The sequence below is a fragment of the Ambystoma mexicanum genome, chromosome 11, assembly GCF_040938575.1.
Source record: "Ambystoma mexicanum isolate Mex_15411 chromosome 11, UKY_AmexF1_1, whole genome shotgun sequence".
Classification (NCBI taxonomy): domain Eukaryota; kingdom Metazoa; phylum Chordata; class Amphibia; order Caudata; family Ambystomatidae; genus Ambystoma; species Ambystoma mexicanum.
In genome coordinates this window covers 1394319174-1394346371 of record NC_090934.1, presented here as the reverse complement: position 1 = coordinate 1394346371, position 27198 = coordinate 1394319174, and the positions used below count along the sequence as shown (strand labels likewise).

The following is a 27198-nucleotide window of genomic DNA, read 5'->3' as shown; positions in this document are numbered from 1 at the left end:
TCCCAGTGCCTGTATTGCTTGCACCCGACACAAATGGAGGAGGATTGTGCGTTTTGCTGTGGCTTCTCGAAGTGCACGTTGAGGGAATGACGTAAACGTTTGGCACCATGGTTGCAGTCCAAGCCTCTACCCCGGTTGCCACTCGGGGGCATCCCTCTCTCAGATCTGGAAAAACCAAGCCTTCTGAGGCCGCTCCACCGGTGGGGGCCCAACACAAGGCTAAGCACCGCAAGTCCGCTTCTGTCTGGGTCGCCACTGCGGGTCCCGCGACTGTCAGGGCGCGATCATTCTCTTCATCGGCATCAGTCTCCAGCCACCACTCTGGATCGTCGTCCAAGAGGAAGTCAACTACTCTAGGGAAGTTGAGAGAGAATCCGGAGAAGGCAAGTCAGGGTATGGTGTCTGACCCAGGGTGTGGTGTCTGACCCACCCATGACGGAGAAGGCCAAGGGAGAAAAAGGGTCTAACATGGCCAGGAAGGAGAAGGCCAAACCGGACCAGGGGACCAGCCTCTTCGTAAAGGCCCAGGTGAACTATGCAAAGCAGTCACCCTCCCTCGAGGTGGTGGTGGTGGTGGCGGCGGCGTCGCTTTCGTGGCGACGGCCAGGGTGTCTCTTCCCCCCAGGAGGGATGTGTCGAACATCCCTGTGGAGAAAACCCTGGAAAAGAAGATGCCGGAACTCGGCCCTAGACCGACCCCTCTGGAGCAGACAAAAGAGGGGGGGGGGGGGGCATCGAAGGTCTGCATGGAACAGACATTTTTTTGGCTGATGAAGATGAGATTATCTCCATCCACCGTCCAGGAGGGCAATGACGTCGAGGGTAATGCCAGAGATTTGCCCCAATATGGGGGCGACGATGGCGGGCCCCAGCTCCTACCGTTCCTACACCCCAGATACCATCTAGAGACATTTCACTGGACATTCTCTCCACACCCTGGTGTCGGAGATACAGAGGTGGATCCCGGCGACCCCAGCTCTTCCCGTGGCACCAGTTCCGGCCGCCCCATTGACACCGGGGGAACCACCAGCCAAGAAGAGGGGGCATCCTATGCCTCCATGCCACCCTTCACCACCTTCTCCATCGTCCCTCTCCCCAAGGGACACTGACATGGCGACAACAGGCATGGATGATGATGATGATGATGATGAGTTGGGGGATCTCCCGTCACCTCCTCCCAGAGCCTCTCCACTGGTCGAGGTGGGGTCTTTCCATACGATGATCGTCCGTGCTTCAGGGCTGTTCATTCTCCTCCGGCGTGACCTGGAAGGCTTCTTGTATCAGCGCCGGGAGGCTAAGAGGAAGACTATCCTTTCAGTCCCTTTCCTGGGTGATGTTTGGGATGAGGGTCTGGCGTTGATGAAGAACCCCTGTACAGCCCCAGCGAAGAGAGACCGGCTGGAAAAGAAATACAGGGTGCCGAACTTTGCGTTCTCAGCTGTCGCCAGACTCGGTGGTCTCTGCAGCAGCCAGGAGGAAGTCGTCGGGCGTTGGAGATCCTTCAGGAAGGCGAGGTGGCATCAGACCACGCCATTACGGTGGCCCTGGACATTGCGGACACTGGTTTCCGCCAAATGAGAAATGGAGTCTGTCTTCGTCATTGTGGCTGGTTTATGGCCACCAACTTTAGTAAGGAGGTCCAGACAAGGGTTTTGGACATCCCTTTTGATGGGTACAACCTGTTCAGGAAGACAGTGGATGAATACCTTCAGGCCATCAAGGCTGACGCGGAGACAGCATGTGCCCTGGGCACTCTGCAGCAGCGACGGATGTCCTTTCGTTCTTCAGGACGGAAGTCTTTCAGGTCATGGAAAGGTTTCGGTGGGGGTTCGTCCTCTTACCGGCAACCCTCCTGCTCCTCGACCCAGGAAGCCAACAGGGGTCGCGCCAAGTCCTTCGGGAGCAGACATCATCAGGGACAGCAGCGGGGCCCGTCGACCCCCAAACAGGATTCACCGACCAGGACGTTGTGGGCCCCCACCCCTGCACCGCGGTGGGAGGCTGGCTGGTGAACTTCTTCGGCGTGTGAGAGACCATCTCCACCAACAGATGGTGCTGGATGCTCTTGCCCATGCACACACTTTCGAGCTCCAACAAAAGTGTCCGTGAACACCACCGGTGGCCCGGCAGGAAAACCACATCCCTCAGCTTCTGCTGGAGGTCAGGGCCATGTTACAGAAGGGGGTGATAGAGCTGGTTCCACAGGGACTCCGGGGCTCCGGAGTATAGTCAAGGTACTTCCTCGTCCGAAAGAAGACTGGGGGCTGGAGGCCCATTCTCGACCTATGACTGCTGAACAAATCTATAAAGTCCCAGAAGTTCCGGATCGACACGCTGCAACACGTGCTCAGCCAGCTGGAGGAGGGGGACTTTCTGTCATCGTTGGATCTGGAGGACGCGTACATCCCCATACACAAAGGGCATCATAGGTTTCTGCGCTTTGTCATTCAGGGGAAGCATCATCAGTTCAAGGCCCTTCCATTCGGGATCAAATTGGCGCCCAGGGTCTTCACAAAGTGCTTGGCACTGGTGGCGGCCCATCTGCGACTACAAGGGATCCACGCTTACCCCTACCTGGACGACTGGCTCATCAGGGCCAAGTCAAGGGACACTGCCGTATAACACATGGAGTGGAATGTCCGTCTTCTGACGGATCTGGGGTTCTTGATGAACTATGACATGTCCTGGTCAACTCAATCTGGGATCCAAGCTCAACACGGTGTCGTACCTGGCGTCACCGTCTGAGGAAAGGACATATGTCATCTTGTACAATGGCTGTTGGCACTGAAGATCGCCACATTGAGGACCATCAAGTTGCTGCTCAGCATGATGTCATAGTGCCTTTACCTGATTCGGCTCTGCAGCCCACGGATGCGGCCTTTACAGGAGTTCCTTGATGCCCGTTGGGTGCAGGTGTCCGGGAGCTTCCAGGACAAGATTTCGCTCGACAAGGAGTTCTGACGAGCGATCAGATGCTGTGGCGGCGTGCGCTCCAATATCGCCGGAGGCATGGAGCCCCCCGTACCAAGAGATGTTCACGACAGATGCGTCTCTGGAAGGATGGGGAGCTCACACCAGACGTCTTCATGCCAGAGGCCTGTGGCTGCCAGAAGAGAAGGTGCTGCACATAAATGTACTGGAACTACTTCCAGTGTTTTGGGCCCTCATGTCTTTTCTGCTGTCCCTTAAGGGCAAAGTGGTGCGGGTCTTCACGGACAATACAAACACAATGTTTTACATCTAGAAGCAGGGGAGCACCAGATCCCTGGGGCTCTCCAGGGAGCCGCAGGACTTGCAGTACTGGGCAGTCTCCCAGATGATGTTCCTCATCCTATTCCACCTGGCAGGAGTAAAGAACAGTTGCTGACTATCTTAGCAGGGAGCTATGCTCTTGCCCTCAGTGAGAGCTCAGGCAGGACCAAGTGGACAATTTGTTCGAGAAGTGGGGCAATCCACAGATAGATCTGTTTGCGACAGCGACGAACACCAAGTGCCAGAGTTTCGCCAGCAGGTTTCCCCAGCCGGGAAGCATGCGGACGCATTCTCATTCCCCTGGAACGGCCTGTTCCTGTATGCGTTCCCTCTGTTGCCGTTGCTTCTTAAATCGTCCGTCAACTCAGACAGTGCTGGTGCAGGATGATCCTCGTCGCACCAGCGTGGCCGAGGCAGATCTGGTACCCAGACCTTCTCAGCATGTCGGCGTCCCCTCCAGTCAAGTTACCAGTGGTCACGGATCTTGTCACCAGGGAAGAAGGCGCAGTTCTGCACCACAACCCAGGATCGCTGAACTTGAAGGCCTGGCACCTGCAGCATTAAAATTCAGGGATTACGATCTTCCGGCAGACTGCAAGGAGGTACTCGCCAAGGCTAGAGCGTCATCTACTTTGAAATGCTATGGCCTCAAATGGAAAAGATTCGCTATTTGGTGCCGTTCACAGAAGATGACCCTCCTGAGGGTCACAACCCCTCAGATATTTCCATATTTGCTGTTGTTGGCTAAATCGGGGCTAGTTCACGCCTCCAAGGTTCATCTGGCGGCTATTTCCTGCCGCACCAAATCCCCAGGACGACTCTCCTGGTAGTCGCACCGATTAGTCAAGGAATTCGTCAAGGAACTATTCTGCTCGTTCCCGCTGGTGAAGGCTCCGGCGTGGGAGCTCGTTGTGGTACTTACAAGGCTCATGGGACCCCCGTTCGAGCCATTCTGTTCCACTCAACTTTCTATCGTGGAAGACTGCTTTTCTCGTGGCCATCACCTCTGCCCGACGGGTGGGTGAGATCCAGGCCCTATCCTGTAAACCACCTTACTTGACTTTCCACGAGATGAGGGTGGTGCTGCGGGCGCCCCCTTCGCCCCAGGTGCCGTCGGACTTTCATCTAAACGAGCCCTTGGTGTTGCCTGTATTTTTTCGACACCTTCATCGCCGGCTGAAAAGACTTTGCACTCGCTGGATGTGGGTATAGCGCTGAAGTTTTATGTGGCCCGCACAAAGAGTTTCCAGAAAACCTCTCTGCTTTTTGTGAACTTTGGTCCTGTGAACCATGGGAAGGCCCCGTCCAAGGCTTCCTTTTCCAGGTGGCTCTCAGGCTGTATCAACCACTGTCACCGGTTGGCCAACCGACCGCTGCCTGGTCGTCCGCCCATTCCACCAGAGCGATCGCTGCTACAACGGCGTTCCTGTCTGATGTGCCAATGCTGGGCATCTGCAGGGCTGCTACGTGGAGGTCGACCCACCGTCCTGAAATTCTACTGCGTCGGCAGGGATTCCAGAGAGCAGAGTTGGCCAAGCAGTGCTGCGCAACCTGTTCGCTTGAAGGTGAGCCAGGTGAGGAGGTAAGAGATTGCGCCTGTTGAGCCTTGACACCTCCCGTGGTTGTGCATGTGTGTACTGCTATGTATTCTTTATTCATGAGCATGTGAAACCAAGCCATACCCCATGCTGGAGAAGGAACAGGTTACTTACTCGCAACTGTTATTCTCCAGCATGGGTCTGCCATGGATTCACATGCGAACCCTGCCGCTTGCCCCTCTGAGGCTCTTCTCCTGGTCCTACTGCCACTTTACATGCTACCACATCTGCCGATGGCTGCCTGAGGAGGGGCTTTTGTAGAGGGCAGTCATTGGCTGGGGGCAGTCTGACCCAGAGCTCAGTGATTGGTTGTTGGGAGAAAGACAGTTCAGAAATGAAACTGATTTTTTTTTCTTTTTACAGAGAATTCCCAGCCTGACGACTGGGAATATTCATGAGCATGTGAATCCATGCCAGACCCAAGCTGGAGAACAACAGTTACAGGTAAGTAACTTGTTCCTTTGCATTGTTAAACTGAAATAACCAAGGGATATACTGTAATGGCATTTGTTGCAGGACACAGACAGGCGGCATTATTCAATTTTGGCCTTAAAAGGGAGGGCTTATGTTGAACTGCCATCCAACATTGTACAAGGGAGTGATGCTTTGACTCGTTAAGGATTACAGAACTGATTTCTTCCCCATCAGAAGGGCCAAATGTGTTTGTGTATTTTTCTTTTGGTCTAGTCTCTCAATTTTAAGACTTGTGTTGAGAAGATGGCCCTAACTGATTTCTCCAGTTAAGAAAAAAATAAGCCTTTTCTTGGAGCAGAAGCTTTAGAGCACTTCTGGATTGGCATCCCATAATCTGACTTGCTTTTGAAGACCCATTTCTTTTTGCATTAGTTAGAGAAAAGGAAATATGTATCCTCGATATTGGCTGTCTTTGTGAGCTGTTCTTTACTTTTTTTATTTTATTTAAAAAAAAATGTAAATGGGATATAAGCCTGTCTGGGGAAAAAGCCACTTAACCCTGCTGAAATGGTCAATGTTTTCAGTATCTATAGATGACTGCTCGTAAAGAAGTTTTAATGTTAGAAATTCTGTGTACAAGTGGAGAAAAAGTGTGTAAGTGTTTACCCATGACACACCAGTGATAAGGGATTCCTTTCTGTTCCATTATGTCAAAGTCCCTCCATGTTAAGCTTTCACAAATGAGCATCCATTCTCCCTCACGAGCACTCTTAAACAGAACCCATCTCCTAAACCATCCTAAGACAACCTCCACCATTTTGAAGTTGAAGGACAGATAGAATAGGATGGCCACCCCCCTCACGAGTGAACTGAAGTCCGAGTACTTGTGCACACGTCAGTGTGTGGCAAATTTGGCATGCTCTTAACAGGTGAGATGGCCACAGGCCAATACTACATTGCCTCCCCTTCTGGACTGAAAATGACTGGGCCTTTTTCTGCTTGATTCTATTGTTCACTCCCCTTAAGTACCAGGTTAGGGTTATTAATGTTTTGTTTCTCGAAACCAAGGGGAATCACTTGTTATGGATTGCTTTGGGCACTGTTGAGTATGATCAGTTCTCATTGTCCCGCAATTTCCGCTGCAGCAACTAAAATTGCAGCATCCTCTACAAATCATCTCATATCCTTTCACCTCCCTGCTTTAATTTATGGAATTTTCGATGTGCAGCCACAGGCCCTGGCATGGAACACCAACTACCGAATTAAAAATTACCCCCCCCCCTCGTTATTTAGCTTTGATACACATCTGTTAAACTTTCCGGACCTGCTTCAACCTCCCATGGCAGTCGGTAGCTCCCACATCTGAAGGTTGAATACCCCTTTTGTTCTGGGGCCTCCAACGTCCCCGACCTTGGTCGAATGACTTCTATTTAAACATTGATGCATCTCCAGTCAAGACATAAAATAAGCAATGTTGCATAGCAATTTGCTATGCAATTCTGTAGGTTTGCTAATCAAATGAACACTTGTGTAGCAAAGTTAGCTATTTTAAGTTGCCCTCTTCAATGAAAGCACAGCTCACCCTGCATTCCTCTCTTGCCCTTGGTGCTCTCTTCGCCCTCGTTTCTCTGTTCACTTCAAGTGCTAATGGAGGGAAAGTGCAGCAGTAATCATCTCCTCCACTAAAGTCATGTGTAGGAGTGCTAGGCGAGAATTTCTTTTTCAAATAATTGCAAACCAGCAGTAATCCGCATGATATTTTTATTAAGCTTTCTATATACTGTCTGGCAAAGACCAGTATGTGTCAACTTTATATCTTTTAAAAAGACAGTGATGCAATTCCATTCCTAAAGTGTAAATTGGTACATAATGCTTCATTATAGTATTGGACACTATATAAAACACTGCATCATCTCCATGCTTTACAGTAAAGTTTAGGTTAGTTTATGCTTTCATAGTGTCAACTATATTTCATTTTGTTAAGATGCATCAGGTCGACTAGTGAACTTTTGAAAATGTACATGATCAAATGATCAAATGCTTTTGATGGCAAACTTAGTTCTGTAACATGCAGGTTGCATACATCTTGCAACTGGTGCTCAACCCATGATCGAACCCTACTCGACATATCACCCTGTTGCTTTATACCACATACTCTGGGTGGAAGCAGTGTTCCAAACATAAAGCCTGTTCACAGTGACTTGCACCGTTTTATAGAAAACACATTTAAAATTTGTTGTCCACCGTTGCTAAGGGTCGAGTACCTATCCAACCTAAGAGAAATGCAAAGTTACCTCACATGCAGGTTTAGCGGAAGTTTGAAGAATTTGCGAGGCACGACTCCTCTTAATAATTTCTTGTTTCAGCGCTACGCAAAACTTCTGTATTGTTGGTCATTTCATGTCTGTGGTACAAATAATCTCTGGTGACATTAATATTAGTACAAAATTGCTAATGAAATGGGTCTGTTTGCTAATCAAAATTATTTTAATTGGCAAACTCTGCTAATCAGCTTTTGAAAACGAATTTATGCCTTGCCAGTTCATGATTTAGGTACAATGGATTTATCAATCTGGGTCCAGGCTGTCTTTTTGGTTGGCTGCTGTCCCACTCCTGTGTCTTCTGACCTCCTTGAACTACAGTTCCTGCTATGGCTTTGTTCTGTCTACTCATTGGGCGGTTCCACCATGTCAATCTGTGGCATCCCTTACTCCACCACAGCCCCCTTAGACGTCTATTTTTTTACATGTTCAATTGCTATGTGTCGGGGCCCAGACCAGTGACCCGTCACTCCCTGCCACCATTGGCCCCAAGGCTGCCCAGATAGCCACGTAGTTGACACCGACTTATTGCAAGGAGTGGGAGTACTGGGGAGAAACCACTGGAGAGCATATTATTCCGCTATTAAAGTTATGTATTTAAAGTGGGACCGGGAAGATTTATATCTAGTTATGGGCGCCCATTATGTCTCTTTAATGCAATAGTGTGCAAACTTTAACTTCTGCAACTTTTTCCAACTAGGTATATGTGCATTATTTAAGAACTGGGTGAAATTACAGTGCACTAGCAGAAAGTGCCCGTACTTTGGGAAGGTTCTATATTCAGACAACACTCTGATTTATTGTTGGCAGTCACGGAGCAGATGGGTAGAGGAGAATTGGCATGCTGCAGCATAATGGGACCTTCTATGCTCTCTGCCCACCTGTTAACTCACCCTGTCATGGTGCAGTATATTTTGGTGCATTGCGGTGCAGATATCTTTTAAACTGTGCGTTTTAGGGCCTTGAAACTTAGTTTTGTTCCTTGCATATAGATGCTTAAAATTAGTTTTGTCTGGTCCTTGTCCGACCACATTTGTTGTTCTGATTTTGTGCATTGTGGTGCAACTATCTTAGAAACTGTGCATCCTAGGGCCTTGAAACATGGTTTTCCCATAGGGACCTCAGGTCTTGTTCCTCGCATGGAGATGCTTAAAATAATGCCCACGCTGAAGTTTTGCAGTTTCCAGGCAACAGTCTAATGTGTGCAGGGGGCTGAAATTCGGTTTAACTGGGGTGGGGTGACGTTCAGCGGGTCCTCAAAGGTAACCTTAGAACATTTGGTGCAGATTGGTGGAACGGTGGGAAATTGTATAATGAAGAAACACAATATCGCTTAACACATAATTTGACAAAGTACTTAAGAAAAGCTCATCTACAAAGTAAATCGCCTTTTGAAGACTGAGCAACTCCAGTTTGCTCACTCTTACTTTAAGAATAGGCCTAGTCTTGTTCGTATTGGTTAAAGCAAGTCTTTCTAATGTTTGTGTTTAATGGTAAGGCATTGCATATTCTTTACTGGACAAATATTGGCAACAGTTGGGCAACATCATCCTTAGTGTTTTCTTACAGTGTCAATACTTGGTTTGTGTAATGAACAACTACAAAACAGTCCAACTTAACAGCCAAGCATTTTTGTTTTTCTGCGTGCATGCTACATGTTTATTCGTTTTACGGAGTTAACGGTTTCTATTCCAGCAGTTTTTTTTTGTTTCTTGTGTTTTTTTTTGTTTTTTATTTTTTTTGTGTGTGCAGACATACATTGCGCACCCCATTGTTGACCAGTAATAATAAATAACCAGCTATTAAAATTGACATAGTTGTAATAATTTGGCACGCACTTGTGGCATTGCTTCTTTGATTTAACTTTTGCTGTGAGCACTTGAATGAGGTACTCTCATTTGATTAGCGTTGTCCAGGTGAAATGCATGCTGCTTTAATAGTCAATGTGCCAGGGGGGGTGTGGGGAGAATGTCCGTATTCTTTGCACAGTTGCACTAGCTCTAGTCTTATGTTTCCACTATGGGGAGGCCAGTTAGTCCAGATCACTGCAAAGCATCTCAAGCCTAACCTATCTAGCAGTTTCACTTGTGTGAAACTAGTCTTACAAATCGTTCTGTATATACACCATGGGATCTGGTCTAACTAATCCACTAGTTAATAAGTCCAGTAGATGGCTATCCTGGTAGCCTACTGGGATGTTATCATGTCTTGCTAATGATCACCTATAGCAAACCCATTCATGATATTTTCTAAACTTTTTATAGATTAATTTTTGCTCCCACGCTCACTGCTACTTCAGTCTCAAAGTCCAGTGGTAAATAGGAAATAGTTAAGCTTGTAGAAGTAAAATGGGTCTGTCTTTCTTATGAGGCTTTGATATCTGAAAGGATACATTTGTATCTTGCCTATACCTAACGGGGCATCCAAATGCTAACTCTATCGGTTGAGGTTAAACGTGAAACGTTTGAACAGCCTTCTAACGAATGGACACATTTGTGCTTCGAAACGTGTGCAACCTAGAGTCTAATTCTATGATTGAAGTACTTTATCCTTGGCCTTATCACCAGATTACTCCCACTAAACCACCACTATCAGTTTAGATGGTAGCATTCTAGCATGGTGTATCCGCTGCTTTGGATGAGCCTGCCATTCAATCTGGGTTTGCCTGTAGATAACCTGTCTCAGAGAATCTATAGAATGCAACACCGGAAAATTAACATATGAAATTGTGCCTCAACATGCCTTATAGGCATTTGTGGACTCCTGCTTGCATGAGGTAGGGGGCTTAGCTTTATTCATGTTGTGGCACAAGTCCTGAGTGGTAGCTCTGATCAGCTCCCTGCTCTTTTTGCATGTCATGAATGGTTAATCAGCCTTTTCCCGCAGTCAGTTCTCATCACATGCTTCACACTGGTTGTAACTGTTGCATTGTGCGTTGAGCCTGGCAGGGTGATGTGATCAAAAGGACCCAAGATTTGACATGTCAGGAACCTGGTCTAATCAACCCGAGAAGATGGTGACTGTGCACCTGCACGTTGCTGAAGTACTTCACAAAGGCTTTTAATTCGGAAGTACAGGTGGCCTTTTTGTGTTAGTAATTCTGAAGCAGTTCCACAAAAAAGTTGACTTACTTGGTGTGAAAGGAAACCATGTGGCCATATATGGTGGCAGCTTCATTGAGACCAAGAACCTTTAGGCCATAGCGCCCAAAACCAGATCCTGCCAAATAAAAAACCTTAATGAGGCTGTGGTCACTTAATATTTGAAACTGTATGATTTTTGTTTGGAGGATTACTCTGCATTGTGCTCCTATAGTCCTAGAAGATCGGGAATCTGCAGCTACTCTTTGGCCAATTGCTGGGATAGTCTTGAAGCAACCTTGACCTCAAGACTACATTGGAATCTCTTCTGCATCCTTCTTGACCAGGATCACACTGTAAAAACAAAGCAGTGGTGGCTTCTGTGGATTCTATCCGTCCCAACCAACCATACGGGATAATGAGTCCCTCTCCTTAACCTAATGGGACCAGCTGGGCTTGAAGCCTCCAAGACCCATTTGCTTCCAGAAGAAGCCTTGCTTCTTTACTACCTTGCCGACCATAGCATAAGCGAAGGATGACTGAGAGTGAGCAACCATAAAGCTAATCTGCTACAGTTAAAGAATGCCATCTACAATCAAATGTCTTTATCGACAGTCTGTGGGACTCTGATAAATATCTGGCTTACCTGATCAGCATACCACATTTGCCTATTAAGGTAAAATGGGCCGAGGGCAGACTATACTCTTCAGGAATCTGGGAGCCCGCATGGAAGCAGCCAAAACAATAGTACAGCAAGTGGCAAACTAAAAGGCATGCCCATACAAGGTTCTATAAAAAATAAGACATGAACAACCCATCCCGATAGTGAGATTTACAGAGAATGCAAACTTTGCTAGAAAAGCCACTCTGGATTTTGAAGAACATGTGTCTGCAGGTCATTGATCTTGTAGAAAGTCAGGCAAAGCTACTTTCTGTTGTCTGCCCCTGGGATCTCCTCATAACCCAGCCTCAGAAGCTGAATCCTATATCCGAGGATGATGTACAGTCCCTGTATTATCGCAACTGCCTAGCGTAGCCGACTTGCATTTCTACTTCTCAGGACTGGACCCCGGACTGGAATTGCTGGGTCAAAAATTGCACTTCCCAAGGGTCTTGTTCTTTCTCCTGCATCAGTGATCCTGCAGTGAGCCTGCACCCCTCGGAGGAGTCGGACCCTTCCCTACACTGCAGGAGCAGTTTCCCCCCCTCTGGAGAGGGTCGGGGGCATCACTGACCAGAAGGTAGGCCGCTGGGCCCGTTTGCCCAAAAAAACAGAAAATCGCCTTCTGCCACGGACAACACCGCAATTTACCTCCTTGTACCACAAAATTGCCCCCAAGTGCATCCGTTCTGCCCCAGCAGCGCAATTTCGCTTTTTGTACCTTTACACGACCCATCTGAGTGCTAGCCTCCATTACGTGCCATGAGGTCTAGTCACTCCAAGATGGCCGTATAGAAAAGGGTAATGGCTGGCTGGGCCTAACCCTTACCAGGTTCAGCCCCCTGCGACCTGTTTGGCCTGCTCCTCCTTCATCAGAGCCTACCAGACGCCGTTAGGCGAACGCGGGCAACACCCACTAAGGCTCACCCAACAGGGCTAACTGTCCTGAGCCGTTCGGGCCAAGGGCCATGCCCTGCTGCCCATTCTGCCGACAACATTAAGGTACTTTCTCTCTGTCCTACCGCCGGCTGGCGAAGACCTAAATAGTCGCTCCCGCCAAGGCTCTTGTATTGCGGCATAGATGTGAGCATTCCATGCCCCATAACGCGCCTCTGCATTTGCTGTGCCGTGTCTCACCCTCCTGCTCTATCACCACGCCCGCCGATCCAGCCGCTCGATCGTGGCTGGAATCATCTCGAGCCACACATGCAGCCTACGTTGTACTTTTCTACCTGCTCGTGCCAAGTATGCTTTTCAATACGTCTCCCCACGTCACACCGGCATATAGTGCACCTTCCTCTGCTGCCTAACCGCATGCTTATTGTAGTTGCCACAGGTCAATCTATCGAAGTTGTTTACTATTGTTAATGGTTACTCATTCTCAGTATCCTTCATCTGTGTCCATTGTAGTCTATCATTGTTACACTATGCACCCCCTCTGCCCATGTACACTCTGATGCTATGCCACTAGATCCTAAATACACGCCCCTATATTGGCCACGTGCCACCTTGCAATCTAAATCATCCTGTCTGAAATTTATGAGCTACCCATATATATTAGAACCCCAGTGTTCCCCCATGTACTCTCAGACCAACGTCTCTTATTTATAGATGTTACCTTCAGCGCACTGAGTCGAACTGCATCTAAGAACTGCTGAATTTAGCCAAATTGCATTATTTTGAATCTAGATGCCTATTGCATTGAGCCCAAATGATTTTGACTTGCTTATTCTAGCGTATTTGCATTTTTGTATTTAGATGCCTATTGCACTGAGCCCAAATTGACTTTGTGGAACTGCTGATTTTAGCCAAATTGCATTATTTTGAATTGAGATGCCCATGGCATTTAGCCCAAATGACTTGTCGAAACTTTAATTCTAGCCTAGCTGCGTTATTTTGAATCTAGATGCCTATTACACTGAGCCCAAATTGACTTTGTCGAACTGTTGATTTTAGCCCAAATAGCATCATTTGAATCTAGATGCCACCACCACCGATTTTAGCCTAAATCCTTTAGTCTGAATCTTGATGCTACCACCGCTGTTTTATAGCCAACAGTGTTTTAGAACCCAGACATTGCCATATTAACTGCAACTCCTCCACCTGACACTACACCTTACGCTTATGGCTAACTAACAAGCCACGACATGCAGTCGATGCCCCCTGCCAGCCTCTACCTCACCCATATACTCATCTTAGGATCCTTATCCTTCACTGCAAGCAGCCACCTCGTCAGCATCTTTAAGACACACCACGACTCCCATCTCACTCGTCCCTCCACCATGATCCACTGCTCAGACCCTCCCTCGAATCCCTACCTCAACGACCCAGCTTTGTGGCTCAAGCACTTTGCAACCAAACCTACACCAAACCTTCCATGTAGACTACAACATAGGAACATCAGACTTAGATCTAGACTGCCCAGACCACCTTGTACTCAGCGCAGCTACACGACCCTTCCACAGCCCAACGTACCCGCGTCACCCATCCCCCCCGTCCACCTCAGCACTCAAGGGTGCCCTCATCAATGCAAGATCCCTTACGGCTCATGCCATTGACATCGCAGACCTCATCACTGTCCATAACCTCGACTTCCTAGCCATTACCGAAACCTGGCTACATGATGCCTCTGGCCCACTCCTCGCCTTATCCCTACACAAGGGTTATACCATTATCAGAAACGACCGTCAATCCAATTTCTGTTGGAGGAGGAGTCGCTTTCATACATAGCGACAAGATCACCATGAGAGTTGCCACCAATACACAATTCAGCTCTGCAGAATCACTATCAGTGAAACTATCCCTCTCTCCCACTAACACAGCAACACTCCATCTTGTATACAGACCCCCAGGTCCACTGGGATCGTTTATTGATGATGTTGCCTCCACCTTGTCAACTAACACCAAGCCCAATTCCCAGATATTGCTATTAGGCGATTTCAACCTCGGTCTCTCCGATCCCAAGGACCACATGGCCTCTGAAGTTGCGACCACCCTCTCCAACCTAGGCTTCCAGCAGCGCATTCATGATCCCACACATAACAAGGGTAGAACGCTCGACTGGCTAGCTGACCTCAATTGTAATACTAATGTCACTTCCAATGTTGCCTGCGCCTGGTCTGACCATCATGTTATTACCTTCCTCCTGCCAGCCACCAACCCCCAGCCCACACCTACCATAGCCCCCGCTATACCCACCAGAAATAAGAAGGACATTGCCAGGGAGAAATTGCTTCCTCTCATCCTTCCTTGCTTGAACACTCTTGCTTTGCAGCACAAGGACAAGGACCCCACTGTCCTAGTAGACGCCTTCAACAGCCTGATGATCAAAGCCATCGAGAGCATTGCCCCACTAAAAACTCGCAAAGCCAAACAACAGTTTCATTTGAACTCTTGGTTCACCCCGCAGCTCAACGCTCTGCGCAAAGAAAAGCGCAAGGCCGAAGCTCTTTGGAAAAGTCATCCTAGCCCAGCCAAAAAAGCCTCCCTCTTGATCACCGCTCTCAATTATAAGGAAGCCATCCTTCAAGCCAAAAAAGAAACATATAATTCTCGCATATCCCAAGCAGAATCCAACACAAGAGAATTATTTAAAATTCTGAAAGAATTAGAATCCCCCTCACCTGCCCCTGACGTGTGCTCCAAAGACAGCACCTGGTGCAATAATATACAAAATGCACTTCTCAATAAAATAACCACTCTGCAATCCAAATTCAACGCCAAACAAAACTCCCTCCACACTCCCATATTTAGCAATACACTGCCACCTATAATAGCCACCCCAGGCGCCCCGGTACCGTACAGCTTCACACAGCTCACCACCCCGGACGTTGAAAAAATCTGCAACTTAAAACCCTCCAATTGCCAAGGGGACGCATGTCCAGCCCCGATCATCAAGGAATCGGCTCATGACCTTGCTCCTTTCATTACCACTTTTATCAATTCCTCCTTTCAATCGGGAGTGGTCCCCAACAATTTGAAGGATACTTGGGTCATCCCTCTCCTAAAAATACCTACCTTAGATCTGGAGATCTCAACCAACTACAGGCCCATCCCAACGGTCCCATTTCTGCTAAAAATCTTAGATAGAGCAGCGTATCTCCAGATAAAGAACTATCTGGAAACGAACAATCTACTAGGCACAAGACAATCCGGCTTCAGACCCAAGCATGGTACAGAGACAGCCCTCCTAGATCTTAAAACCCAAATTGAGGACTTTAAAGACAAAGGTAAATTAGCTCTGCTATTACTATTAGACTTATCTGCTGCCTTTGACTTGGTCAACCACCAAATCCTTTGCCACCACCTGAAAACAGCAGCCCACTTCTCCGACAATGCCACTAACTGGATTCAATCTTTCCTGGATAACAGACAGATGAGGGTATTCTCCCCCAACTTCTTCTGCCGACCCTGCGCCAGTTCCTTGTGGGGTCCCCCAAGGATCGTGCGTATCTCCTACCCTCTACAATATTTTCACTAAGCCCCTGTTTGATGTGCTTGACTAGCTGGGTGTCACCTACACTAACTATGCGGATGACACCCAGATACTCATCCCCATCACGGGCGATTACACAGTAGATTCGAAATCCCTAAATGACATATACCTTGTCATCCAAACTTGGATGGCTCAACATGAGCTCTGTCTCAATGACGACAAGACAGAGCTCCTCATCCTAGGTAAAGCAAAAACAAAGAGGTGATGGCTGGAAGGTTTAGACTGTATCTTAACCTCTGGCATTGCTCGGGGCAACCCTCCAGACCATCGTTCTTCGCCTGCCAAGCCATTACAGAAGGGGAAAGACCTTATGCAAATCAGGCTTGGCCCCACCCCAAAAGGGGAAGTCCAGCCCGAACTGCTAGGTCACATCCCTTCTGCACGAGACCACAAGCATCCCCAAACATGTTTCACCCTTGTTGGGGCTCATCAGTGAGGAGTAGCTTGGGTCTCTAGGCCCAGCAGGCACGGGACCCACGTCTGGGCATACCCGTCCCACTCGGGGTGACAAAGCAAAAACAAAGAGGTGATGGCTGGAAGGTTTAGACTGTATCTTAACCTCTGGCATTGCTCGGGGCAACCCTCCAGACCATCGTTCTTCGCCTGCCAAGCCATTACAGAAGGGGAAAGACCATATGCAAATCAGGCTTGGCCCCACCCCAAAAGGGGAAGTCCAGCCCGAACTGCTAGGTCACATCCCTTCTGCACGAGACCACAAGCATCCCCAAACATGTTTCACCCTTGTTGGGGCTCATCAGTGAGGAGTAGCTTGGGTCTCTAGGCCCAGCAGGCACGGGACCCACGTCTGGGCATACCCGTCCCACTCGGGGTGACAAAGCAAAAACAAAGAGGTGATGGCTGGAAGGTTTAGACTGTATCTTAACCTCTGGCATTGCTCGGGGCAACCCTCCAGACCATCGTTCTTCGCCTGCCAAGCCATTACAGAAGGGGAAAGACCATATGCAAATCAGGCTTGGCCCCACCCCAAAAGGGGAAGTCCAGCCCGAACTGCTAGGTCACATCCCTTCTGCACGAGACCACAAGCATCCCCAAACATGTTTCACCCTTGTTGGGGCTCATCAGTGAGGAGTAGCTTGGGTCTCTAGGCCCAGCAGGCACGGGACCCACGTCTGGGCATACCCGTCCCACTCGGGGTGACAAAGCAAAAACAAAGAGGTGATGGCTGGAAGGTTTAGACTGTATCTTAACCTCTGGCATTGCTCGGGGCAACCCTCCAGACCATCGTTCTTCGCCTGCCAAGCCATTACAGAAGGGGAAAGACCATATGCAAATCAGGCTTGGCCCCACCCCAAAAGGGGAAGTCCAGCCCGAACTGCTAGGTCACATCCCTTCTGCACGAGACCACAAGCATCCCCAAACATGTTTCACCCTTGTTGGGGCTCATCAGTGAGGAGTAGCTTGGGTCTCTAGGCCCAGCAGGCACGGGACCCACGTCTGGGCATACCCGTCCCACTCGGGGTGACAAAGCAAAAACAAAGAGGTGATGGCTGGAAGGTTTAGACTGTATCTTAACCTCTGGCATTGCTCGGGGCAACCCTCCAGACCATCGTTCTTCGCCTGCCAAGCCATTACAGAAGGGGAAAGACCATATGCAAATCAGGCTTGGCCCCACCCCTCATCCTAGGTACACAGCAAAGACTTAACAAGCTGAACCCCATTTTTGGCTCCTTTAATATCGATGGAAATTCTATAAAAGTCTCCAAAGATACTAAAACTCTCAGAATCTACCTCGACTCCACACTCTCCCTCCACAGACAAACCAACGCAGTGGCTGCCGCCGCTGCTTACACCTGCAAGTTGATTACAGCATGCCGCCCCTTTCTCTCCACGCTTAACTGTACAATTCTTGCTAGGGCTTTGGTCATGTCCAAATTGGACTACTGCAATGCACTGTACCAAGGCACCAATCAAGGCAACCTAGACAAACTCCAGATCATACAAAATAACTCCATCAGAGCAGCCCTTAATATCCCCAGATCAGCCCACATCTCGGAAACCAGGAAAAACCTTCATTGGTTATCAGTCACCCAAAGGATTTCAATAAAATCGCTTGCCCTGACATACAAATGCATGAATAACCTGGCCCCCACCTATCTTTCCTCACGGTTCACACAGTATACCCCATCTCGATCCTTAAGATCTACCCTTAGCCAGAGCCTAGATCTACCCTTAGCCAGAGCCTAATGATCCCGAGATACAAGCTCCAAACAGCGGGTGGGTCTAGCTTCCCAGTTCTGGCAGCCAAATTGTGGAACTCTGTTCCCCTTACTATCAGAAACCTTACTTCCTTGAATCTACTCAAACACAAAGCCAAACGCTGGCTAGTCACATCTGATGACCAAGCTGCATTCGGAAAATTTGATGACCTATGTATTTCTGACCAAACTACCAATGTGCTTGATTACTATGTTCAATTTCAATGTTATTTGACATGTCATACTGTTATGTAACTATTGTTTCTAAGATATGCGCCCGGTAGCCTCCGGGCCTGGTTTGCGCTATACAAATAAAATAAATACAAATACAGGATCACTTGGTGCTCACTGAACAACATCCACTGCTAGTACATCTGGAAACCGCCTGCTGCAGAACAACTTAGCTCTCTAGCACTGCTGGCGTGTGATTTCTTTGTACATTTCTTCATCCCTAGGTCTTTTCATCTTGAAGAGACTCCTGAGGGCTTTCCTCCAAATGAACTCCAGGAACAGTTCCTTGGGGCACTTTCACACAAAAGTCTGCCGTATTAGCACTTCGGGTCTCTTGATCTCCTCTTGAACTTGCCAGCCTAAATAGAAAAGCCTTCACCTACCTGTTACCGCCTGTTTCTTTCTAGGTTAGCGACTTTGACTTTAAAGAACTCTTGGTAAAAATGGTTACTTACCTGATATGTTGTGGCATATTCCATTTTACAATCCCTTACCCATGAATGTATTTCTGTTTCTCTTTGCCTTTTCTTGCATACAAAGATTATTTATGTTCACACATAATATAGCATGTGAACATTCTCTTGGTAAATATGAAAAGTGTGTACTGTACCCGTGAACCACTCCACCTCCATAGATTAGGCCTGGGCTGCTCCGTTTATCACTTGAAAAGCCTGGTGAGCCTGAGGAATTGGTTGGCAGCGGGGGTAAAAATGTAAGTCGCAAGCCATTATCAAGCCAGAAAGTCGGCCACCATCTCAATTCTACACAAAAGCACAGCACACAAGTTCCTTACTCGCCAAGTCAATTCTCACTGGTCACTGACTAGTGGAAAAGTGTGAATTTTGAGTCCTGGCTAGCAGTAACTAAGTTACAAAGCTGCTACTCCAAGACCCTGACCACAGAATTTAAGGAAAACCTCCCTAACTGCACCCTACGGATTGTAGAAGGAAAATACATTGGTTTTAGGGAATTCTATGCACACCTTGCCAGACATCTATGAACCCCTCAGCATCCTGTTACCAAAGCCCCAGATTTTCAGTTCCAATTTTACACGTGCCAATCAAAAAATGTCCTCCTGATTATGCTACATTGCAGTTGCTCACACATGGATGAATCCTCTATTAAATTGCGGACAACAGGAAGCAGTTCGCCCTGCTGTGGATCGTGTCCCCACAACCAGCATCAATGGCCAATAAAAGTGCCTGATGTCAGATAAACCAAGAATGAAAGGCATTTAAACTCCGACTCCTTGGAAACTGCCTCCAGAGTAAAATACTTAACCCAAGAATAATGCATGATACCCCTAACCCCCCACATTAAACAAATGTTTAGATACATCTCCACTAGCCAGTGCTGTTGATGATTTAATTAAGAGCTCTGCGAGACGAGTGCCATGCATGTCGCATCTTGGGCATGAAGTGTGGTATCTGGCCTCCACGTTTTCAACATGTAATTGAGTCTTGTAAAGTCCGTCTTATGCCTTTTTTGTTTTCAGTCTTGTTGCACAGAGTTCTGCAAGAAGATTGGTGTGAAGGGTTAGTGGGTAAAGATGCTAAGTGTGCATGTATGTTGTGCTCCAGTACGTTTTTATGCATTAGGTATCGGTGGGCTGTAGGTTTCCTGAATTACCCCACCCCCTCCCTGCCTGTGATCAGACCACTAGTATGGGCTATTACAACCCCACAGACGTGCTTGGAGTTTTGTGTGCATGGTGTGATGTTATGAATGGGTTTGAACGTGGAAATTGTGTCAATGACTCAAGTGTCTGCTGCTAACTGATTGTTTTTTAAATGAGATTTTGGTTGCTACAACTTTCCTAATTTGCTTGTGTTTATTAAAGTGTTATCTGGTGAGTTGCACCCAGATTATTTCTTTGGTTTGCGGTCCTAGGCGAAGACCCAACCAGCGGCCACACATAGCCAGACATTAAGCAGATTTACAGTCAGAGTAGTCTTAGCATATTGGACCTCTTTCAGGTGATTATTTGAGGCAATGATAATGAGGCTCTAGCTTGGTTCACCTTTTGTGGTCACCTTCGGTTATCCAATATATCTCTCTAGGGTTATTGAATCCCAATGATTGAGGAGCCCTGGAATATTATGTCTAATCTTGCAGGGAGTTTTGGCGCTTGTCCTGACCATGCATCTGCAAAGCCTTCCCTATGAAGCATTATTTTGCCTATAATGGGGTCTTGCGTGTTACTTCACTTTTTATAGTGGCTGTTGATTCAGACGACTCTTCTAGATGTCTGTCTTGGCTCCGTGATAGGGGTATTACAAGCTCCCACCTTGCTCCTGGTGGAGAGTGCAGTCAGATTTCGGAGGGGAGCGAGGGAGGGTCCTCACTTGTACCCTCCTGGCCGGCTTCCTGTAACATATTAGAGTATAAGCCATACAGCTTTTGGTCCCCAGTGGAAAAATGTGGTAGGGGTGAAGATTGAGAGTTTGACTCGAACAGCAAGATTTGCTGCAGGATAATCTTTGTATTAGTGGGTTGGGGCATCTGGTTATCTGAAATTGCTCTGTTAGCGCCAGATTACGGTTCTTGGTTGCTGCAGTACTGTTGATGTGTGGACCACTATGCCGTCTACAGTAGGGCCTTCCATAGGGGAAAGGTTCAGCACCCAAAGAGAGTAGATGATCACTCTGGGTATAGCCCCAAACTGTCTGGACCCCTCTAGCTGCAGTTGAGATGAAAACCTCTTAAAGAGAGGTCTGTCTGCCACAATCACTAGGTGTTTAAGAGGTGCGTTTCATTAGTCAGCCTTGGAATACAGCTTCAGTTATCGCTGATAAAGAATCCTTACGGTGTGGAGTTGCTTTCATGTGGTATAATAATTTGATAAGATTTTGTGTTCTTACATAGGGCGTATTCTTACTCAATTTAATGGTACTCAGTTTGTCAATCTGCCAATCTCAGGTGGATTAAAAACGGCATCCACCCTACAACCTGATTTATGCATGCAAAGTGCTGCCTGGCCCGAGTCAGAGACCAACACTTTATAAGCAGCTGCTGCTGGGGGGTGGGTGGTGAGGGGGAGTCTTGTCCATAAATTAAAAAACGAACTCCATTGGTGTTAGTGGCCGTTATCAGAAAAAGCGTATGCAGATGATCAGAGGTTTTAGGTGTACTGCAAGAAAATTGCTGCAGGGAGTGGAAGGGCGGGAAACTAAAGCATAGTTGCTACCATGACCCATTCCAATCTGTAGGTGCTTATCCATTCCTGTTTTTTTCTTTGCGTTCTGGGACTTCTATTCAGAGTTTTAGAATGTGAAAAGTGGAACTTCAAGTAATACCAGGATTGGATAAGCACCTACAGATTGGAATGGAGCATGTGAAAGGGTTGAAGATACTTTTTACTGATTAACAGTCAACCGGTTCTTATTGACTACCACTCCAAAGGTGTTGCTTTTTTAGTTGAATAATTCAAACATTTCATACTAATGTACCCTCCGTTGATAGAGACTGCTGGGAGCTCAGAATGCATCCTAGCTTAATTCCCAAAGTACCTTAAGACTTTGTCCTGTATCCGATTGAGGACCTAAACGTCATTCAGAAGAGGTCTTTGCGCATTGTATGGGAAGGGTGCAGGTGAGTTGTTGCATTTATGCAGGTGGAGTAGGGGGCACCGTTTCAATATCTCTACAGGTGTATTGTGTGAAGCTTGCCCTTGAGTGACAAAATACCCCATTATTTTGTGACTTGATGTGGGTGAGTTGCAGCATTGTTTCATTGCGTGGAAGTAGACTTGCCGCTCGCAAAGGCTGACTACCATTTAAGGAGGGTGATGGTGGCTACAGCAGCTCTGTATTGAAAGCTCTTCTCTTCAAGATAAATGTAAAGCTGCATCTTGAGAAAACTTGTTGGGCTGGACCAACTGCCTTGACACAGATGCAAGATCTAAAACCTGAGAGGGGCCCGATGTCTTTCATCTTGTTCCAGTGCAAGAAGAGGCTTCCTCACTCGCCTGCCTGAGTAAAACACTGCTTGGTAAGCTATTCAAAGCATGTTAATCTATGAAAGATCAAATCAATGCTGTGTTTCAAAATAAATAGCCTAAAAAGCGTGTAACTAGTTTTCCAATTTTGGTATTTTGCATAGATTAACATGTGCCCTCTCCGGTCTCTGGCTGGGTGGCATGTAAGTACAATATGCACTCTGCATGCTGCTTAAATCTAAGATGGCCCCCAGAGGTGGACTGTAATACCCATTGACTGCGCATGAAACATTCTAAATGCAGTGGATGAACTACTACAGACCACAATATTTGTTTTGCACTTGCCAATGGCTAGTAATAATTGCTTATCAAGGGAAAATTAGTGTGCTCTGTGTGTGGGGAGAATTGAAGGCCGAGCAACTGAATGCCTGGCTATTGGCTTGTAACAGTATATTTGTATCCCTGGACTACCAGTTTTAACACCACCAATTAAATGTATGTACCAGGGATTCCCACCCCTATGGAGTAATGATCAAAGCATGTGTTCTATGAAAGATACCAACATTGGAAACTGTAGTTGCAGGTTAGTAACTTGTTTTCTTTTAAAATTCATGGTGTATTTTTAATGTATTAGATACCTTGTTTTTCTTAAATGCTAAGTAGAATTTAAATATAACACCCGAACAGTTAATTCCAGCATTTTCTTTAATTATAATGTAGGGCAAAAGCTGAAACTGTTCTGAGTATGTTAATGACACAAGATAATCGATGTATGTGACCATAGGAGGACCTCATTATGATTAAACATTGTTTTGGGGGTTATAAGTGTATGGCGATTAAATTTGTTATTGCAGAAAAGATTGTGCTTGGGCCATGTTCCCCATCCCCTCCAATCCTAGACCAATATCATGACCGTGAAGAGATGCACTTCATTGCATAGAATAAACCACAGCATACTTCTGTTTACTAATCATTTTTCTCAATTATCCCAAGGTTTCGTAATACTGGACCGGATGGCTGTTCCTTTTTTGTGAGAGGACCGCTCCTGTGGAACAAGCTTTTTCCTGAATGATGATAGCTACTCCATCGGCTATCTTTAGCGGCCATCTGAAGAGTTGTTTACGAGAAAATCACGGTCTCCCATTCTGACTGCTCTGGTTGAGCTCCTTGGATAAATAACAGCTTAAGAAGCTTTGCTGATTTGCACCCTTGTAAAAAATTAACATATTACTTACACACATTTCTCTATTATTGTACAAAATGAATACTGTGGAACAGTTGCTCTCTAAGCCATTCTTGGGATTGAAGCATGAAGAGAAACTTGAATTGAAGAAATTGGGACCCCATCAGCCTGATATAAAAATTGAGCAGCTCTCAATTGATAGGGGTAAAGAATATTCTCGCAGGTTTACAAGGACATGGTATGACAAAAAGAAGTGGCTTTGTGGGTGCCCTTCTAAGAAGGCACTTTTCTGCTTCCCCTGCTTGCTGTTTGGTGGTGAGACAGCTTGGACAAAAAAAGGAGTCAGTGACCTAAAACATCTGTCCGAATTAATCAAGAAACATGAATTATGTCAGTCGCACTTGAACAACTCCTTAAGACTGGTTATGTATGGACGAGTGAATATTGCAACACAATTGGATGAAGGCTACCGTGTAGGAGTAAGAAAGCACAATGAGGAAGTTGATAAAAACCGGTACATTTTATCCAAATTAATTGATTGCATACGTTTCTGTGGCGCCTTTGAATTGGCATTACGTGGCCACGATGAGACGGACTCCTCTTCAAATCCAGGAGTATTTAGCGGCCTTGTGGATTTCGTCTCCAGTATAGATAGTGCAATGGAAACTCATTTAAAAACAGCAGCAGCGTTTAAGGGGTCTTCCCGAACAATCCAGAAGGAGCTTCTTGATTGCATGCTGGACATCATTCGAGAGTTTATTGTGAAGCAGTTAAAGAGTGCCGAGTATGTGGCTGTTCAAGTTGAAGATACAACTGATGTGTCAACAAAGGCTCAGTCAGCACTAGTGTTTCGCTATATTGATGGTAATGGCAAAGTTGTGGAAAGATTTTATTGTTTTATGCATGTTAAAAATCCTTGTGTAACAACCATTGCTAAAGCTTTAATTGATCAACTAAATAATGTTTTCCCAGAGGAGTGTGACAAAGGGAGAGTGATTGCTCAAAGCTACGATGGTGCCAGTGCGATGCATGAAACGTCTGCTGAGCTCCAAGGCAAAGTCAGGGATGTGTACCCCAATGCACACTATGTCCATGGGTATGCCCATGAGCTAACGTTAATCATGGAACAAGCAGTTTCTAAAATATCGCAGGTTAGAAGTTTCTTTCGTGATTTGTCTGGCTTTCCTTCATTCTTTTTGCATTATCCACAAATGACTAAAGTTCTTGCGGACATGGTGGCTAAACGAATTCCAGGAGGAGCTGCAGTTCGGTGGGACGCTTCCCCGACAGTTAATACGGTCTATGTGTATAGAAAAGACCTTCTTAAAAGCTTTTGGGCCATTGAAAATTGTGGTTATTTTGAAACACCTGCAATATGTGAGGCGCGGGCACTTATAAGAATGCTCCAAGACAAGGAGTTCATTTTCTTTTTATACTTATTCCATGACCTAATGCCTCATGTTGACATGTTATACAGTCAGCTACGAAAGTGGGACATCGACACCACACATGTTGCTATAGCTACTACAGACTTTATCACTTGCATAAACAATGTACGTGGATCTGTTCAAGATTTAAGTAGTCGTCTGCCAGAGGAATCTAGGTTTCTAAACAACGTAACTGAAATTGAGACTTTGAACCAAGTGGCAAAAAAAGTGTGTGATGTTTTTATTATTCATGCAAAGAAACGCTTTGCCTTTACCAAGCACCTTGTGACCGCCAAGCTGTTGCAGAGTGACCTATTTGAAAGATATGAGCGATCATTTCCTGTGGATGTACTGGCTGATGCGGTCGATGCGTATCCCATGCTTATCAAAGACCGATTACGTACTGAGCTTGCACTCATGTATGGGAGGCCTGAATTCCGCCGTGCCAGCAGTGCTGTTGCTTTATTTAGGTTTTTTATTGAAAACAATTTGCAGGAAACCTTTTCAGAGACAGTGAAATTATTGAGAATTCTTATTACGACACCCATGACAACATCTGAATCTGAACGTTGCTTCACTACCCTTAAAAGCATTAAAACCTTCTTAAGGAACACAATGAAGCAGGATGGACTGAATGCGCTGGCAATGCTGTCGATGGAAAAACAGCTGATCCAAGACATACCAGATTTCAACAAGCAAACTATTGAAAAGTTTGCTGCGTTGAAAGATCGCCAGGCAACATTCTTGTACAAATAGTTCTGATGGATGCCACAATGTATTTGTTTTTGTACATTCTCCTACTTGTCATTCAACCAATTCGAACAAAGCAGATTCTCAGAAACGTAATGCATTCAATGGTGACTCACGAAGACCAACTATACTTAAGATTAGACTGGCTATAAAGGGGTTCCATGAGGTGATTGTTTTGCATTATAAAATTGGCGAGTGCCACGAAAAATAAAGTTATGTATATATTTTTTGCTTTTGGTCACCTGTTGATGTGATTTTCTTTTTGTGGAATTTTTCATTGGTTTGCGTGTGATGCTGAATTCCCCTAGCTAAAGATTCGTCTTTTTGTTATTTGATTTTTTTGCCTGTGCCCATTTCATACGCCAACTTAATAGCAGTTACACTGTGGGTTATTTCTTTAATTTGTTTGATGGTTAATGTGTCCTACATTTTGACGGCAGGAATATACTCGAAGTTAGTTTTACAATCCAAAGGAACACATTAACAATAAAATTGTCTGATGCTGCAAATTTGAATTGTATGTGTTGTAAAAGTTGCGTGAAGGTTCTGCAATGGGTGAAAAGGCCAATCTTGAAATCGTTCAGTTGGGGTCGGAATAGCTTAATAATTTGGCATACCAAATGCCTATTAAACCACTGTAAGTGGAGGTTTGCAGCTGGTTTCGTTCGTAATAAACTTTCTGATGCTTGTGAATCTGCTTAGAATCACATGCTATGCATATAGTCCGACATCTAGTGGTTATCGCAGAGTATTGCATCTTGTATTTCGAGGATTGAAAGGGGAGGTCGACATGGGTGTGCCTGTAACACTATCCCCAACGTGACGTGTAGTGTACCCAAAATCCCTCATGCGTCGAGGTCCCTCATAGTTTTTTTTTTCTGCCCAGCTAGCTGGTCGCCTTATGTGGAGCTCTTACAAATTGCAACTTAAAATCTTTGTCCACGACCTCTGGTCGTTTATATATTCGTCCCCTTCCTCGACGACTACCTACCTGCCACTGCTGAAGACAACTCCAAACTGGACAGCTGGTGCTCCGGTTGACACGTTGACCGCGTGGCCTGGCCTTCTGGTCGGCCTATACGGTAGGGAGTGTGGGGTCCGGGGTTCTATTTCTTTCAAGAATGTATTTCCTTCTCCCCCTCTTTGCCCCTCTGGTTGTGCTGTCACTATAAACCTGAGCTATGGACAGGGCACCTTTTTTAAGTTTTGCCCTTCTTGTAAAGGCAAGTACCCTTGGAAGGAAGCGCACCGATGTGCAATAAGTGTGTCCCTCGAGATCATCACGAGGCATCCTGTCTGTCTTGTCAGCTCTTTCTTTTCTAAAGAGCGTCAAGTTAAACGGCTGGCTCCCTACGCCATGATACAAGCCGAGGGTAGCTCCCCCGCAGACGCCCAGAGTGATGAGGAATTGAGCAACAGCCGTGGCTCCGACACGGATGCCAACGACATATCTTTGGAGCGACCATGCCCCAAGCAGTCTGTTCCCGGCAGGCAGACCAACGGTTCTGCTATAGGGAGTGTACATCCCGGCGACAGAGACACACCCACTGCGCAGCCACTACTACTCGTAAGGTTAAACACACAACCCCCCCCCACCTACAGCCTCAACGTACTCGGAGGGTCAAAGACGCCA

The 27198-nt window shown here is 46.6% G+C and overlaps 1 protein-coding gene across 4 annotated transcripts in view; it reads left to right on the top strand.

Moving 5' to 3' along the window:
* ZWILCH (zwilch kinetochore protein) overlaps window positions 1–27198 on the top strand; it is a 613634-nt gene that overhangs the window by 111615 nt on the left and 474821 nt on the right. Inside the window, exon 4 of one of the 4 annotated variants that reach the window (XM_069625008.1) lies at window positions 23199–25794. The exons of the other annotated variants lie outside the window; for them this stretch is intronic. Coding sequence (XP_069481109.1) covers window positions 23466–25571 — 2106 coding nt within the window. The 5' untranslated portion in view covers window positions 23199–23465 and the 3' untranslated portion in view covers window positions 25572–25794. Of the gene's footprint in view, window positions 1–23198; window positions 25795–27198 lie in introns of those variants that run through there. 4 annotated transcript variants of the gene reach the window in all.